The sequence below is a fragment of the Meriones unguiculatus genome, chromosome 4, assembly GCF_030254825.1.
Source record: "Meriones unguiculatus strain TT.TT164.6M chromosome 4, Bangor_MerUng_6.1, whole genome shotgun sequence".
NCBI lineage: Eukaryota > Metazoa > Chordata > Mammalia > Rodentia > Muridae > Meriones > Meriones unguiculatus.
In genome coordinates, this window is record NC_083352.1 from 132,027,099 (window position 1) to 132,044,966 (window position 17,868).

General features: G+C 45.1%; 1 protein-coding gene across 1 annotated transcript in view; it reads right to left on the bottom strand.

Moving 5' to 3' along the window:
- Window positions 1-17,868, bottom strand: part of Cfap61 (cilia and flagella associated protein 61) — a 252,439-nt gene that overhangs the window by 71,913 nt on the left and 162,658 nt on the right. The window contains exon 23 of the mRNA XM_060383256.1: window positions 14,331-14,505. Coding sequence (XP_060239239.1) covers window positions 14,331-14,505 — 175 coding nt within the window. The remainder of the gene's footprint in view (window positions 1-14,330; window positions 14,506-17,868) is intronic.

The following is a 17,868-nucleotide window of genomic DNA, read 5'->3' on the forward strand; positions in this document are numbered from 1 at the left end:
ATTCCCAGTACTGGAAGCTTCATCTGGTGATGCAAGATGTCCAGTTAGGGCTCTGTCTCCATTATTCAGCAACTTGATTTATACTGCATTCATATATCTATATATATAATCACATATATATTTATATATATTTACATATATATATACTCACTTATATAGACCTATAAGCTATGATAAACATAATGAAATCTATACACCTAAAAAAAGATAATCAATTGAGCGGACATGGGGTAAGATGATCAATCTTCATTTAGAAAGACAGATGGGATGTGCATTGAACGTATGACAGGAGTCTACTGAGCGCATCTGAAAGACTCTAACTAGCAGTGTTTTCAAAGCAAAGACTCATGACCAACCCTTTGGCAGAGTACAGGGAATCATAAGAAAGAAGGGGAGTTAGTCTGATGGGGAAAGGATAGGAGCTCCACAAGGACCAAATATATCTGGGCACAGGGTCTTTTCTGAGACTGACATTCAACCAAGGACCATGTATGGATATAACCTAGAACCTCCACTCAGATGTAGCCTGTGGTAGCTCAGTAACCAATTGGTTTCCCAAAGTGAGGGGAACAGGGACTATTTCTAACAGGAACTCAATGACTGGCTCTTTGGTCTCCCCACCCCTGAAGGGAGGAGCAGTCCTGTTAGGCCACAGAGGAGGGCTTTGCAGCCAGTCCTGAAGATACCTGATAAAACAGGATCAGATGAATGGGGAGGAGGTCCCCCCATCAGTGGACTTGGAAAGGGGCACGGTGGAGATGAGGGAGGGAGGGAGGGAGGGACTGGGAGGGAATGAGGGATCGGGACATGGCTGGGATACAGAGTTAATAAAATGTAACTGATAAAAAAAATAAAATAAAAAAAAGAAAAAAAAAAAAGAAAATGCCAAATTTGGAATAAAATGAAAATATGTTATTTAGTAAAACAATAAACGGATTAAAGCAAAAAAATAAAATAAAAAAATAAAAACTCAGTTATGTTATATAAACAAGTTTTTGTTTTAATTCCAAGCAGAAATATGGAGCTGCTTTTAGTTTATTCAAAGCTGATAACTGCCTCGTGTGGCTCAGAGATGGCTGTGGTCTTTGCCAGCTGGAGATAGTTTAACTCTGAGGACTCTAATAGGGTATAAATATCAGAGCCAAGAAAAAGGAAGGACGCTACAAAGAGGCTTCACGGAGATGGTTGGAGGAGGGGAAGGTTGCTCGTTTGTCCGGCTGCTGTGCTTGCTGTGTTTGCGGCTGTTGATTTGCTGGACTGCTAGATATCCTGACGACTGAGATTGGCATGCCCCCAAAGAACCCAGTGATCCTAACCAGCCAGAAGTAGCCAAAGAGAACTCTGCTCCCCTCTCCCTACGAACCTTCTTTCTCTCCTACCTAGTGTTGGGGTACTGGAAAGAATAAGGAGGGAGAAGGGGTGGAGAAGGGATGTAGAGGCATAAGAAACTCCAGATGAAATAGTTTAAAAATATGCCCACGTCGCTCTCTGTAGTCCCCCCTTTGAGCCCCTCTTCCTTCCTCCTCTCCATTTGATCCTCCCTTTCCAGTACCTCCACCTGCCTTGTCCATCTGTAACTATCTATTCTATTTCCACTTTCTAGGGTGCTCCTTCCTCCTTCCTAGTTTCTTATTCTCTGCCTAACCCTCTGTGGTTATTTGGATTGCAAGTTGTAACAGCTAATACACACACATAAGCAAATACATACCACATATTTCTTTCTGGGTCTGGGTTACCTCAACTCGGGGTGATTTTTTTTTCTAGTCCTATACATTTATCTGTAAATTTCAATAATTATTTTTTTGAATGGCTGAATAATATTCTGCTGTGTAAATGTACCACATTTTCTTTGCCGTCCACCGTTGATGGACTGTTTCCAATTTCTGGCTATTATGAATAGAACAGCAATAAACATGGCTGAGCAAGCGTCTCTGTAGTAGGATGAAGCTGGATCTTGAGGTAGATTGACTTCCATTGTCTGGGGTAACTGCTGCACTAATTTCCACTGTGACTGTACACGTTTGCCCTCCCGCCAGCAATGGAGGAGTGTTCCCCTACTCCATGCCCTTGCTAGCGTGAGGTATCATTTGTTTTATTGATCTTGGCCATTCTGACTGGTGTAAGATGAAATCTCAAAATCGTTTTGGTAACATCTCCCTGATGACTACGGATGCCTAACATTTCCTCAAGTGCTTCTCAGCCACCTGAGTTTCCTCTTTTGGGAAGTCTTTGTTTAGAGCTATACCCCATTTTTTTTAAAAAATTGGATTTTTTTGTTTTCTTGATGTCTGGTTTTTGAGTTTATATATTTTGGACATTAGTCCTCTATCAGATGTGTAGGTGTGAAAAAGCTTTCCCACTGGGTAGCCTGCTGCTTTGTATACATGATTTTTCACAAAGAAGCCAGAAATACACAATAGAAAAAATATACAGCATCTTCAACAAATGGTGCTGGTTAGACTGGATGTCTGCATGCAGAAGAATGTAAATAGATTCACACTTATCACCCTGCAGAAAAGTCACATCTCTGTGGATCAAGGACCTCAACGCAAGGCCAGATAGACCGACAGTGTGCAGGATAAGACAGCGGCACAGGAAAAGACTTTCTGAACTGTGCGCTGGTGGCACAGACGCTGAAAACATTAACAAATGAGATCTCACGCAACTCAACAGCTTCTCTTGGGAAAAGGTGCCAGCAAAACTAGCTCTCAATCCAAAATTTAAAAAGAAGTATGATGGCTTGCTTAGGAAAAAGATAAGCTTCGAGGAGGACATCCAAGTGGCCTCTCTGGGGGACTCCAAGTCTAGAAAATACCCTGTGTGCCTCATCTGCTATGCAATTCCAAGCCAGCAGTGAGGGTGTGCCATCCTCACCCACCTTGGCCATGGGGCTTCCTACTGGGTGCTAGGGAAACAGGGTCTTCAGACCAGCAGTTCCTTGGCTAACAGAGCCAACATTTACATATTGAAGCTCCCACCAGCTGCAAACAGCAATCTTGGCTGCCCAGCACAACCAAGAGAGGACCTGCCAGGAGAGCAAAGGTGTGAACTTAGAACTGTCACAGGTTTGTGTCTTCCTACTCTTTCATGCTCATTTTCAGCTGAAGAAATTTAAGTGTGTGTGCCCCACAGAGACACAACGTGGCATTTCCTACTCTGCCACGCTGGCTGGAAGCAATTTCACCATGACTTTTTTCTACAGGCCCAGAGAAGAAGGGCAGCTCTGCTGCGTGTGTGGCAAGCTGGACTCCCTGACGAGCACTCCCCATGGACTGCCAACCACTTCCATGGCGAATACCAAGGCCCGCCTTCGTGTGCTCCCCACCCAGGGCTCATGGTGGCATCAGCTGGGCTCCGATAGGCTTTGGTAGCCCTGGGCTTCCTAGAGCTTTGCTACCTTTAACATACATGTCTCTCTTAGGCCATCTCTACCTGATGGCTACAGCTTTCCTTTGTGAACATCCCATGTACCTGGCATCTGAAAACTCGAGTTTCCACAGCAACTTCTGCTTCACTTTATGGCCTCCCAGGGACTCCTTGCAGGAAGTCTATCCCAGGAACGCACTGCCTGTTCTGGAAACTTGGTGCAAACCTCCATTACTCCCTAGCCCTTTCCTTCTGGATATCTGCAAAATCAGCACTATGAGGATGCTGCCGTCAAGTGCTGCTGCCGGGCTTGAGAGGCTGCCTGACCCCACCTCTGGACCACGGCTGCAGTCACGGCCTGCGTGACTCCACTGTGGGGCACCTTTCCCTAGTTGGCCATTTCAATAGGAAACTGCCCTCTGTTCTTGCATTCCCTCTCCGTTTGTTTCTTTAAATGCAGACTTTTTTTTTTTTTTCAAAAGAGCTTTCAGGTTTACATAGGGCCTTTGACAGTTGAGCTCTTACCATCAAAGTATCATCCCTGCTGCCCCGGTACCAACTTCACTCAGGTAGCATAGTAAGAAATACTTGGTTCACAGGTGGGCTGTGAAATGCAATCATGTTCACCTGAACAATATTAGATCGGACTTTAGGTTCCCTGGGTAGCTCACAAAATCCTACCTAATCTTCAATGTCACCAAAGTTGTATGTAACTACAACCAACATTAAGTGTCAAATAACACTCCTGTATAGAGGGGGCATGAGAAGTCAGGGAAACGAGAAATCTCTTGTTTAATGTCCTGTGTCAGACAGACAGAAAAACACAGGTTTCTAAGGGGCCTCAAGAGCTTCTGGAGGCTCCTAGGGCCTTTGGATTGTGCTGCTAGCCTTGATTTCGGATCTTAGGGCTTTTGTACATTTTAGATGGAGCTTATCCATTGTATAATTTCCATATCCCAAGGATTAGATCGATTTTGGTGTTAATCAAGTCAGAAATGAGATTAAGAGAGCACAAGAGTGACAGAGAGGTAGCAGGACAGTCAGAGCCTGGGGTACAGATTGTCCCCAATCCTAAGGTCAGAAAGGAAAGGAGGAATTCAAAATCCAGGGAAGAAAAGCAGTGGCTCAATGTATATTTCAGATGAACGGGGAGCAATGTGAGTAAGGAACAGGAAGGGGCAGAGTACTCTAGGCTCTGGTGACAGCTGCCTACTTTTGCCAGGGTACTGAAAAGGACATGGACAGGGTGCCCCAGGCACAGAACGCATTGGCCCTGTGTGGAAGGGATGAGGCAGACTCATGTTCCATAAGGTCTATGTGTCCTCTGACGTAGCATTCACTTTCTTGACAAGACAGAGGCTTTGGTTTAAGGTGGATTTTGTCAATGCAGTCCTAGGACTCCATGCTTTACAATTCTGAGTGCTTGCAGGTATTTGGAGGGAAAGCCTCCCAAATGTGACAAAAACATCAGGTACTCCTTTGAAGTCTGTCTGTACGTGAGGAGAAAAGGTAGAAAATTGGAGGATCTCTTTTGAGGCCAGTTTTATGCTAACAGATCCTGGTCATGGTGTGTTTTCCAGCTCTGCCTGCTTAGCAGGTGAGAAAGGACAAGCTTTCACACTTAACAGGTGGCAGGTGAAAGGGCAAGCTGTCCCACCTTTAAATGGCAAATGATGATGGCTGCTTGGAATTCTGGGCGCATTTGTAATTAAAAAAAAAAAAAAGACTGTGGAATACCACAGCAACGGTTTCCACGGAATGCCAACATTTCCCTCTTACTAAAGTACAGACCTGGGAAAGAAGGCAGGGTCCCAAGGGACAGCCCTAAAGATGACCTTGGGCAAGAAGAAACAGGGAGCCACTCTCCTGCTCCGTGGCAGTCTTTGGAACAAGCTGTGCAAATAGATTCCCAGAGGATGGGGAGATGGGGGGGTCAGGTGGAGAGGAAGCAGAAAGAGGCAATGTGAACCAAGACCCCAGTGAACTGCGTACCCCTCACTTCAGACTGGGAAGGGAAGGGATTTAGCATTTAAGATGTGGGTTTCAGGAAACAGTGACTGCCTTGCCTCTGGTACTCCTTTTAAGGCAGGAGTGAGTACACAGGCAGCTGTGACAGGACCACACCCATCATGCCCGAGAGTCTGAGCTGTAGCAGTTACAGCTGGGCAGGAGGGCCTTACGTTAAGGGGAGGAGGAAGCTGCCAGCTCTGTCATCCTGGTTCCTGATTACAGTAATGGTGTCAAGGCTCTGAAAATCCCCTCATATTTCAGGGTAAGATGCTTTGTAGGAAGGGAAAGCTAACTTAATCTCCCTATTAAATTCAAGGAATAAAGTACAGTACTTCTCTTCCAGTCAGACATTTACCACAAAAGCCATGGAACAACCTTTCTAAGAAGTCATTTCAAGAGAGGCCGGAAGATGCTCCGCTCCTCCCGCTCACAGGCTGGGAGAACCCACTCTGCCCTAGCTCAGGAGCTCACTGACCCCATTTGGCACCCCAAAGGTAGACGAGGTTTCTGGGAAAGACTGCAGCTCAGGAAGGAAGAAGGGCACTCTGACCTGGAGGTCTGGCTGCAAATTTGGAGCTCAAGAACTGGAGGGGAGAAAAAAAGAGAGAAAAGATCTTTGTATGTGGGTTGAACAAGGATTTTCTTCTAGGCTATGCCGCCAAGGATGACCATCAACTTATTGAGTTTTTGCCTCTCCCTCCCAAATTCTGGGATTACAGACACGTACCACGAAGTGGCTTTTTATTGTTGCTGTTGTTATATTTTTTGAGACAAGGTTCTTCTGAATGCTAGGCATGACAGGTTATGTACCACCACTCCTGATTTCTATTCAGTTCTATTGTTTAAAGTTATATTATTATTGTTGTTGTTGTGTGTATGAAATGTGTGGGTACATTGGTGTCATGGCATATATGGACAGCTATGTGGAGTCAGTTCTCTCCTTCCACCCTGCTTAGGTTCCGGGGCTCGCTCAAGTTCGAGTCACCAGTTGGCTCACCAAACACTTCACCCCCGGAGCCATCTCTCTGGCCCTATTCTGTCCTATTTTAACAAAGACCTCAATTTCCTTCGTCCACTTCAAAAGAGACATATGGTCATTCTGTATGACCTCTTCATCCCCAGACGGGCCTAGAAGATAGATTTAATTGTTGTCCAACCCCCAAGCCCCCAGAAAGCAGAGCAGAGAGGTCAAAGTCACACAGCATCCAATGGGTGGCCCAGAGCATCCAGACCCAGTGAGCACGTTCACATCCAACAGCCTACCCTGTTCTGTGCTCGTAAGCAGATGCCCAACCCAGTATTTAAAACACTCTAATGGGAATTTTATCAGGATGAAGTCAAGGATTTGCTAGTTAATGCAAGAATCAAAAATATATTATGAAAAACCACTTGTTGACAAAGCATCTCTTGCCTACAAATAGACAATACTCTTCATTCTTTTTATAAATCAGAGCATAAGGTTTCTCTGACCCCAGCCTGACCTGCCTCATTTTTCCCTGCCAAACATAAAGGGAAGAATGTATTCGCTTTAACAAAGGTTCTGTCATCGTTGGTGACTCGTGCATTGGAATTTTAATGTTTGTTCTTCCTACAAACATGCTTTTAATAAGGCAGTAAACCGTATTTAGCTACAGATGAAAATAATTGATCCATTCCAAGCCATTAGGGTGGTTTTGTTGTTTTTTGTTTTGTTTTGTTTTGTTTTTTTACTTTTACCCTACTGTTCATTCTCATGGAAAGTACAGAGGTAAGAGCAGATGAATTTCAATCAGTTTCAATTAATGCCATAAACGGCTCTGATATATCAGTTGCTGGGTTCTATTAGAACCCCCCCCCCCCAGCTGAACACTCCTGGTTTTGTTTGTACTTGAGAGCACCATTTGAGCTGTGAGGTCACTTACTATTCTCCATAACCCAGAGCAGTGCCCATAGCTGGGGTGGTTGACATGTGTAACTCTAGAGGACAGAAAATGGAGACACAGCTGCTTCCATCGCAGCCACTGGGCTCTCCTCTGGGAGCAGAGGACCGTGGTGTCAAGCAGCAGCTGGGAGAGGGCCACACTCTGAGGCGGCATCTGCGTGTGTACAATGGGGAGTCTGCTCCTCCTGGGACAGTCATTGTTCCTGCCATCAATTATCCACCGTCCTTCTAGAACAATCGGTCTGCGCTACAGGAAAGTCAAGCCTGGCTTGTCCTAGGACTTAGGAAGTGGGCCCAAGAAAGATGGACAAGCCTTCCTACCACAGCCAGTAGAGATAAGAACATTTCTTTCTCTTTAAAAAAATTAATTTTATTATGTAATATTATTTGTGTGTGTGTGTGTGTGTGTGTGCGCGCGCGCATTATGATTGCAGGTATGTGCAAGCCACAGTGCATATGTGCAGGTCAGAGAACAACTTCTGGGATTCTCTTGCCTTTTTCCACTGTGGTTTCTGGGGACTGAACTTAAGCTGTCAGGCTTTCATGGCAAGAGCTGGGCTATCTTGCTAACCCACAAACAAACAAAATCTCATTCTTTGACAGCTCAGACTGGCCTGGAACTCACTATGTTCCACAACAAAGTGAGTTGTGGGCTCACAGTTGTGGGCTCACAGTTGTGGGCTGGCCCACAACTCTTGGTGATCCTCTTGCCTCAGCTTCCTTTTCTCAGATTCTTCAGAGAAGGGCCCTGTCTTTGGTCACTTGTCTATGCTCCCCATCCCCTCCAACCCCCCCCCCCCCCCCGTCACCAACCATCTTGCATGCAATGGGAAGTAAGCGGCAGCTGAAGCCCACCTTTCAGGAGGGACGAAGGAGCACAGCCTTATTCTTTTTATGACACGCCAGGCTTCCTGGTTCTGGCCTCAAATAGCACCATCTCACAACTAACCTGAAAATAAACCGGAAGTGACTGTGATCCCCGGACTGCTAAATGTAAAGGTGGCCATTTCTGGCCGGCACCTGAGCCTGTGGCTTCGCCACCTCATCTGACTGTTGCCATTCTCTGGAGAGTGACTTTTCAGGTCAGTTTCTCTCTGCTGACACGGAAATACAGATCGCAAGATCACCTCTAGCACTGCCTCTTGACCATCACCCTTCACTGGGCTCTTATTTCCCCGAAAGTGACCTAGGTGACCTTGGGTAGACACCTGTGTCCACAGTGCCCACTTCTGCTTGCTAACTCAGTTTTTATCTTACACTTCTGCCCTTCACAAGCTGGTGGCCCAGGCCAAGTGTTGGCCCACTGTCTTTTTTTTCCCCTAACATAATATTTTTATTAATTACTTGGGAATTTCCTACAATCTCCCCTGATCACACTCACTTCCCGTCCCTCTCAGGTCTACCCTCCTACCCTTGTACCTCCTCCCCAAACCCACCAAGTCCATTGTGTGTTGCCCATATTCTCACTGGAACATGGTCAAACTCCCAGTAGCCAGCCCCTTCAGGAAAAGTGAGTCCTTCTCACCCCTCACCAGAAGTCATCAGTTGTTAAGCATCTTTATCGAATTTTTAAAGACTGTCTTCAATTGCTTCCTGTCTGAACTGTTTCTTTCTCTGGTGGGGGTGGGGGTGGGGACCAGGTTGTCACAGAAGCCTTCAATGTCGCTCGTTCTCAGTTATGAGAACTACAAAAGAAGCTTCCATGGCAGTCAGCAGCAGCACGACTCATGGACATCAGCCTGGCCTCTGGAGCAGCACAGGGCATGACGTCAACATGTCTTCTGTTGGCAGCATGAATCATGGACATCAGCATGGCCTCCATCCAGCATCATGGAAGCCTTTTGAGGAGACTTAATCATTTGAACCATTCTTCACCTCAGATATCTTGCTGTTGTTCAGGGTGAGGGCGATGGTGTGGCTGGGCACGTGTTCAGGGGCAGGACCTGCGTGAGCTTCTCTACACCCCCCTGCCCTAGGTGCTGGCCACCCTGCTGGTACCCCTGGCACAACCACCGTGCTTGCAACCTGCAGGCGGTGCCTGGTGCACCGTCTTTTGGAGACAATTGAAGCTTTCCACCCCACCCCCAATCCAGAATAAACAAATACAAAGCTTGCTTTTTCTGCCTTTGTCAAAGAGGAGCTCGGCTCCGTAATGACAGCCCAGGCTCTCACGAAGGCCATGATGTCTCCACATAAATGACTGCACCCAGTGTGCATGGATTTTCATCTTTCATGTCAAGATCAATACCCATGAGGTCTCTGTCATCAGTATAGCACCAGGTGAAATTCACACATCAGGGAAGCTTCTTTAGGTCACAGGATCTCCGTCCTCGTGGTCTGTTCTGAGACCAGTACTAGATGCCGGAAACCATACACAGTGCCATATGCTGTATTTCCATCCAAACACACATACCTGCCACACATGTCTGCACATTCTCTGAAAGGAAGCATCCTGTGGCTTTTCTTTGGCTAAAACTGAACCCTCAACACTATTCTTGTATTTTGGGGCCATTGAATAAAATACTTAATCACAAGCATCGCCATGTTCTAACAGTGGATCTGATAACCAGGAAGGCAGCTAAATGACTAACGGGTAGTATACATAGAGTGGATACACTGGACTAAAGAAGGACTCATCCTGGGTGGGCCTACATAAGATTTCATTATGCGAGCGGTGTCCATTTTAAAACTTAGGGACTGATTATTTCTGAAACGTTCTACTTAACATTTTCATATCCTTTAAAGGTTTCCATTTAATATTTTCAGTTGATTAGTGGTAACTGAAACCTTGGAAAGGGAAACCAGATAGGGAGGGCTCCTTAAATACCTAACAGAGCTGTGTCTATTGAATTCTTTTTGTGGCTGAGACACTGCACTAAGGATGGTGTTGAACAAACTCTTTTGATTCATCAAATCCTCCCAACAACCCACGTGAGGAAAATACTGTTTAGAGTCTAACACACAAAGGGGTTCAATACTTCCTCAAGAAAGTGGTGGTCCCCCAAACTGAACCTATACCACCAACCCCAAACCTTGGGGTAGGTTGCAGTGTGAGGAATTTCTCTCAGCCTGCTCAGTCAATGAACATCCTCGCAGGAAAAGCAAAGATTTTTTTTTTTTTTTAATGCCCTCAATCTCAGGCAAAGGTTTACTGTCTTCCCCACAACTGATCAACGATTTCCAGGTGAGGCTAAACAAAGAAAGCTTTGCTATTACTCATCATGTGAGAGATTGTCATGATGACGCATAGCTATTATACCAGAACCCACGAGGCTGAGGCAGGAAGATCAACAGTTCAAGGTCAGCCTGTGATATACAGCAAGTCCCTGTTCCAAAAACCCGAACAAAAACATTGTGAATTACCTTCACTTGTGGTCACTAACACCTTATTGAATGTTTTACTGTGCACCAGGCTTGAGGTGAGTACAAGTGACACTGAGTTAAATTACAGCCATATATATATATATATATATATATATATATATATATATATATCTCAAAGACGTGGCTTGGAGTTTCAGCAAATAGTGGCTTTTAGATGTCTCTATGACACTGCTGCTATAACAGCTATTTTACTTCCAAAGTGTAGGTGTAGCAACACCACAAGGGCATTTGACAGTGTTAGAGGGAACTTCAAAGTCCAGTGATGAAGATGGGGTTCCCATAATGGAGAGGGGAAGTGGACACAAGATCCCATCCCTAACCTAGAAGCTATTTCCACTTGTCAGCCACTCACATATACACACACACACACAAGCCAGTTTTCTCCTACAGTCTCTCACTGGGTAAACAAAACCACACCCAAGGGCAGGCTCCACGCCCAGCAAAAGATGGCCAACACAGAACAAACTCGATGGAGATCTTTTTAAATTTCATAATGCTTTGTTTGGGCATTTTTTGATAACCTTACTGTGTTTGTTTGTTTGTTTTCTGATGTTGTGTTTTTATAGGTTGTGTGTATGTACATATGTGTGTGTGTGCATGTTTCTCATGATTTTTGTTTATTTTTTATTCCAGTTTGTTTATTTTGTTTTGTTTTTGTTTTTTGTTTGGCTGTCCTGGACTTGCTTTGTAGAGCAGGCTAGCCTTGAACTCACAGAGATCTGCTTGCCTCCCTGAGTGCTGGGATTACAGGTGTGAGCCATCACCCGGCTGCCTATTATTTTTCTAAGGAAAAGAAGAAAGAAAGCAAGAAAGCGTGGAGTTGGATGGGGAGGATCTGAGAGGAGATAAGGAAACAACAATTGTTCTCTAATACAAGTAAAAAAGAAAGCCCAGTGATGATATTCAGCCCAGTTAGGAGACAAGAGGCCATCAGGATGACCCACAGGATGTTGTGTAAACACTTTTCATGTTGTGTAAATGCTTTTCAGGCCTCCCCTCCCTGCTGCAAAGACTAGGATTTGTTAGAGGGCTCTAGTTGGAGCCCTTTTCTCAAGCTGCTTTTGCTCTGTGCTGCATTCCTAGAAACTCTGGGAGAGGCAGCTCTGCCTGTTGTTAGATCTTGGCTCCCATGTGCAGATGTGCTTTCTGTAGCCAACTGGGTGACCATCCCCGGCACACCTGTCCTGGGATTCAGACTGTGCTCCACGGATTCTCATTGTTCAGCCAGAGGAGGGAGCGCTCTGGAGAAGTGTGGGATACTGGAGGAAGGTACAGAAAAATAAGTTCAAGACTAAGGTCTGAATGGGACTAATTAAAGCCATGCCTGAGTATGACTTGAATTACACTAAAGCTACACAGAGAGTTCCCTTAAGGCAGGAGGTAATGCTTTCCTTCTTAAGTTTTCACACATGAGAAGTCACTTGAAAAGGACGATATTCAGAGCTAATTTAACTGGGCTGGACCGGGGTCCACAGATGCTCTCCAAGCCTGGTCTCTGTGCTAAGAACATACCTGGGTGACCTGGGGAAAACAGCCTACATTTAAGACAAGGAACTAGTTACCACACACTTATCCTGGCCTCTGGGTGCTCAAGAACAGGCTCTCAGAGTGGCTTCACAGTGGTGGTAGACACTCCTTAATCTCCAAACAAAAATAAAAACCAACCAACCTACCAATCAACCAACCAAACAAACAAAAATACTCAATACCACGCTTCTTTGAGTTCCAGAGAACCACCGTCTCTGACAACCACTCAAGTTCACAGAAGGGCCGGTCCACCCCTCACACTTGAGAACCAAGAGAACAAGAAGATACTCGCAGGAGACTGAAGTGCTTCTCGCAGCACCTGCTATCGGGTTCACCCTGAAGAGCTTGTATTGCCAATCTCAAAGGCCCATTTCATGGTCAAAATGTTCCACAGTCCTGGCACCCCAAATACTCAATGTTCAAGGTTAGAACACTGCCTGCAATCAGGCCTGGTTGTAGTCTTAGAACATACCACGTCCTGTGGCTTTTCTGCTTTCAGTGAGTTCATGCTCATCTTTGCGTCTGATAATTTGATGTTATTTGCCTCAGGTTATATGGATTAAAGAGGGCTCAGCAAATATGGCTCATTACCTGGTACTGTAAAGGTTTTCTGGCACTAAGCCATGCCCAGGCATTTCCGTGGCTGCTCTCTTGCTGAGCCTCAGGGATGAATATCTGCAGTAAAGACTCCATGCCCTGCAAAGCCTGAAGTATTTACTTCCGAGTGCTTTATAATGACCATGTGTTAACTCTCCTGGATAGAACAATACCCCGGACGCTTTGAAGCCTACACGGGTCAATATGGAGATTAGTAAACCTATGGTGTGTTCTTGTTTGTTTGTTGTTTGTTTTTAGAAAGGTAGATGGTAAAATATGTTTAAACACACATAGATACAAAGCTGGTGATCCTTTATGACAAGTCTTAGGTCTGCTTACTGGGTCTGTTGCCCATTCTACCTCTTCCAAGGGTTCCAACCTGTAGGTTACCTTTATTTCAACCCCCTGGCAAGAGTCAGAAGCACCCTGTGATACTAGAATTCTCCTGAGCCTAAAAACTTGACAAGGAAAGCATATCAAAGAAAATTACAGGCCAATCTCATTCATAAATTTAGAATCAAGTAGTCTACATCATATCAGCAAATATCATTTGATACCCATTAACTTTCATGTCGTCAATACACTAACTTCAGAAGTTTTAGAGGACCTAAGTCACTAATTGAAGCTCAGAAGGAACTGCCTTTAACTCTGCTGTATCAATGATATTAAGGGACGGAGTAAAACTTGACACGTGAACATATTTGATTTGGCAGGTTGATGCCCACTTTTCTAGGCACTGAGGGGCCTTTACATCTTCGGCATGCACTGCAGGTGAGGATGAGAAACTCAGCTTTCCCTGTAGGTGGCCATGGGACTGAACCTGGCCTCAGGGAAGATGGAGGCTGAAGGCACGACCACCTCCATTTCCTGGATTCCAGGCTGCAACCAAAGACACACAGGCAGCCAGGCTCTGTTCTAGTTGTTTCAGAAGTCAACCAGTTTTAATGAAATCCAAACAACGGCGAAGATGCTTGGCAAATGTTTTTGAGTGGCACAGGCATTTGTGCAAATGTTTTACTTTCTCAGTTGGGTTCAAAAAGTGGTGTGCAGCTCGAATGTGTCTATTTGTGGGGAGGACTGTGCAGGCAACAAGAAAGAGAACAATGAGTCCTGAAAAGAAGAAAAGGGCCTTCCAATGCCCGCCTTTCTTCCTCCTCCTGGGTCTTTTCAGCTTCACAAAGGGAGACATATTTTCCATATAATTGCTAAACATGTTTGCTTATTAAATTATTCTTTAATTAGTTAATGATTTTAGCCATGCTTTGCTCTTCGGATATTCATTTTGTGTAATAAAATAATTATAGATAATTAAACTATCTCAAGCCTTTTTCTTTCCCCCAGAAAACATTCTGGGTATCCAAAAATGACAACAAGTTGTAAATTAATCTGGAAAACAAAGCATGACAGATGAATGATTTGGTTGGAATTAATTAGGCACTAATTATATACTGGAACTAGATGAAGAATGAGTCTCATTATAAAAATAAAACGCTGTTCTGAAAGGCCGCAGTTACAGCAACTTTACCTTCTGTGAGGATGGAGTTGTTTCTCATCCAAATAAGTGCCTCGACGCAGTCTTCCTCCTCATTGAGAATGAAAAGGTTGTAAGGAACTTTCCCGGTGTACCGCAGCTTGCTTTTCTCCAGAACCTCTCTGTTCGTCAGGTGTTGATGTATATCAGCATCTGTGGGGCACGGAACCTGAGGCATATTACAGAGAAATGTTCCTATCAGTGGTGGCACGGTGGGAAGAAAATAGAGTATTCCTGGTGACATTCCATACTGCGGTGTGGCCTTTTCTGTCCCTGGATGTTGCTAATAAGGTTCTAATCAAGAAGGGAAGAAATACACATAAACAGGTGGAACGGCCACTTTGAGGCAACTCTTAGACTGAATTGCTCGGGTTACCTAATGCTATATAACCAATGATTCCAAAACTCAGTGGTGGAAACCATCCACTCACTACAGTCTGATCCACACTGGCTTTGTAGGTCAGTGATCCAGACAGGACAAGGTGAGCGGCTCCTTGCTTCTATGCTACATTGTCTGAGGCCGTGGCTGGGAAGACTCAAAGGCTACAGGTGACTTAAGGCTCTGGGGTGGACTCATCTGGACAAAATTGTCAGTCCTTTCTCTTTCCTCCAAAGAACATGCCGATTGCCCAAGCTAACAAGCTGCCAATCAACTGTCCAAAAGCCACTGCTCCCGGTGGTCTGGAGAACCCACTTACGATTTAGCCATCTAACACTACGGCAGCTGGGTTTCCAGGGAAAAGATCCTGAGAAAGGAGTTTCATACTTTTCTCTAGCTGAGTCCTGGGACTCCAGAAGTGTCCTCACACCACGTTCTGTCTTGCACAGGGAGTGGTAATAGTGGCCTGCCCAGGATCTGGGGATAAAATGATTTGGGTGCACTGGATACAGCAGCTATGGGGATATACAGTTAAAGCTATCTTACCAAGTCTACAGACGGGCCAGGCAGAAAACGGAAGAGTAGAATTTACCTTTAAAACGTAGAAAGCTTTCTTTCGTTTATCAGAAGCGAAATTCTCTACTTCATTCTCTCTCCTTCCCTCCCTCTCCCCCCTCTCCCTCCCTCTCTCTCTGTCTTTTTCTCATACCTCATACAGACCTTCCCCCTGTTTGACTTCTACTTTCTTGCTATTGATACAAGCATGAATGGGACTGGAAATTGTCCTCTGCAGTAAGAAAATGACAACAAAATCACAATAAAGGTTGATGGCCAACACTGGTCCTTCATGTTGAGGACACCCTGGCAACCCAAAAGAAGTCTTATGCCTTAGCCAAAGACTTCAGCCATGCCTCAGCCCCATCCAGCCACTGCCAGCGAAAAACACAGGCTCAGGATGGCCAGATCTGATTTCTCAAGAAATGTCAAAGCCTTGGGTTTGCAAGTAGACTCTTGACTTTTTACTTTTGGTTCAAATTAAAACCAAGCAAACACTGCTGCCAATGCCAAATAAAATGGCACAGTTGCTTGAGGTTTCTCAGTATTCTACTCCTCTGGTCTTTCACTCTGGCTGCCAGGTGGAAATGGTGTGGACAAAGAGCAGCCCAGGGAACTGAGAAAGGCAAATTGAGCAGCTGGTGATATGTGTAGGCCATGTGCAGATTCACAGTAGAAGACCTGAACTGTGAGTCAGGAAGAGCTCTACAATGACAATGGCACAAAAGCCTGCTTGCCATACAAGGTCTGGATGAATCATGCCCTTCACCCCTCAGACCCTGACTACAGTCATTTTATAAACCGAAGAAGATGGCATGACAGCACCCGTACAGTGACTACAAGGGTTGTATCAGCTGCCTTGACTGTCTCATAGAGAACACTTAATAGCCTGAAAGGATTGTTATCACCCTGATGAGGATTTTCAGGCCGTCACATTCATCTTCCAGGCAGGAGCATTCCTCCCGGAAGCAGACTTTCAGACCCTAAGAAACTACAATGTTTTCTATCTTTCCGGGGAGATGTCCTAAGTCTGGGCCATGATGTATGAACCCATGCTCTTCTCTCTACAAAAACCCTAGGAGGGTCTGAGGTATGAGGACAGGCTGGCTACTGTGTTAACCCTGAGGCTTCATCCCTACAGCTAAGTACCATAGTGACTTCAAGCCTCTGCGGGGGCTCCGTGTGTTCTTTCTCTTCCTAAGTGTCATTCTAGGAAGTGAACAGACTCGCCAGGACTTTGTTTTTGTGACATATTCTTCGATATAATCATGTGCAGCAGGGAAGGAGTCTGGAGCTGCTGTCTACACTGGCACCAAGAATGTCACCGTTTGCTACTGTTAATGCTTCTCTTTCTCCAATTTTCCCTTTGTTGGGTATTTCTAGTGCTGCTCTTGTGAATTTTCTTCCGTAGTCTGTTGTTGTATATTTTTCCTTTAAAATATTTTAATGTTTTACTTTTAACGCACGCGCGTGTGCGTGTGTGTATGTGTGTGTGTGTGTGTGTGTAGCTGTGTGTGTGTGTATGTGTGTGTGTGTGTGTGTATGTGTGTGTGTGTGTGTGTGTGTGTGTGTGTGCAGCTGCATGTGAGTTCTGGGACCCATGGAGGCCAGACATGTTGATCTCCTGGGATTGGAATTACACGTAGTTGTGAACCACTCAAAATAGGTGCTGGGAATCCAACTCAGGTACCCCAGAAGAGCAGGACATACTTTTAACCACTGAGCCATCTCTCAAGCTCTTAACATATTTTTACATTGATGTTGGTGGCACACACCTTTAATCCAAGCACTCAGGAGGCAGAAGCAGATGGATCTGATCCCTTGAGTTTGAAGCCAGCCTAGTCTACAAAATGAATTTTAGGACAGCCAGAGCTACAAAGAGAAACCCTGTCTCAAAATCAAAACAAAACAAAAAGATGGCTCATTGAATATGAGCACTGGCTGCTCTTCTAGAGGTTCTGAGTTCAGTTCCCAGCACCCACAGGATGGCTCACAGCCATCTGGAGTGGAATATGATGCTTTCTTCTGTTATGCAGGCATACATGCGAGCAGAGTACACATACGTATAACTAAATACATCTTTAACATTTTTACATTTATTTGTTTTCTGGGTTTGGAGCGGGGCACCTGCCATGATGCACACGTGGAGATGAGAGGACAACTTACAGCAGTCAGATTTCTGCTTATATCACATGAGTTCCAGGGGTCAAAGTCAGGCTGCGGTCTTGGCAGTGGGTGCCTGTGTCCACTGAGCCATCTCACTGTCTTCTCACTGGGCACTTTGACTATCTTTTAAAAATGATTTTCATTTTAAAAATAAAAAATTTTAAACGTTTTTATTTATGTGTAAGCATGTATGTCTGTGTAAGTGTGTATGCCACATGTGTGTTGATACCACTGAAGGCCAGAAGACCGCACTGGATCTCCTGGAGCTGTAGTTATGGGTGGTTGTGAGCTACCTGATATAAGACTGGGAACTAAACTCGGGTCCTGTGCAAAAGCAGAAGTCCACTTGACCACGGAGCCATCCCTCCAGCCCTTTAACTATCTTTTTCTTTAAAGACGGGGGGGAGGGGCGCTTGTTTTGCTTGGATGCTT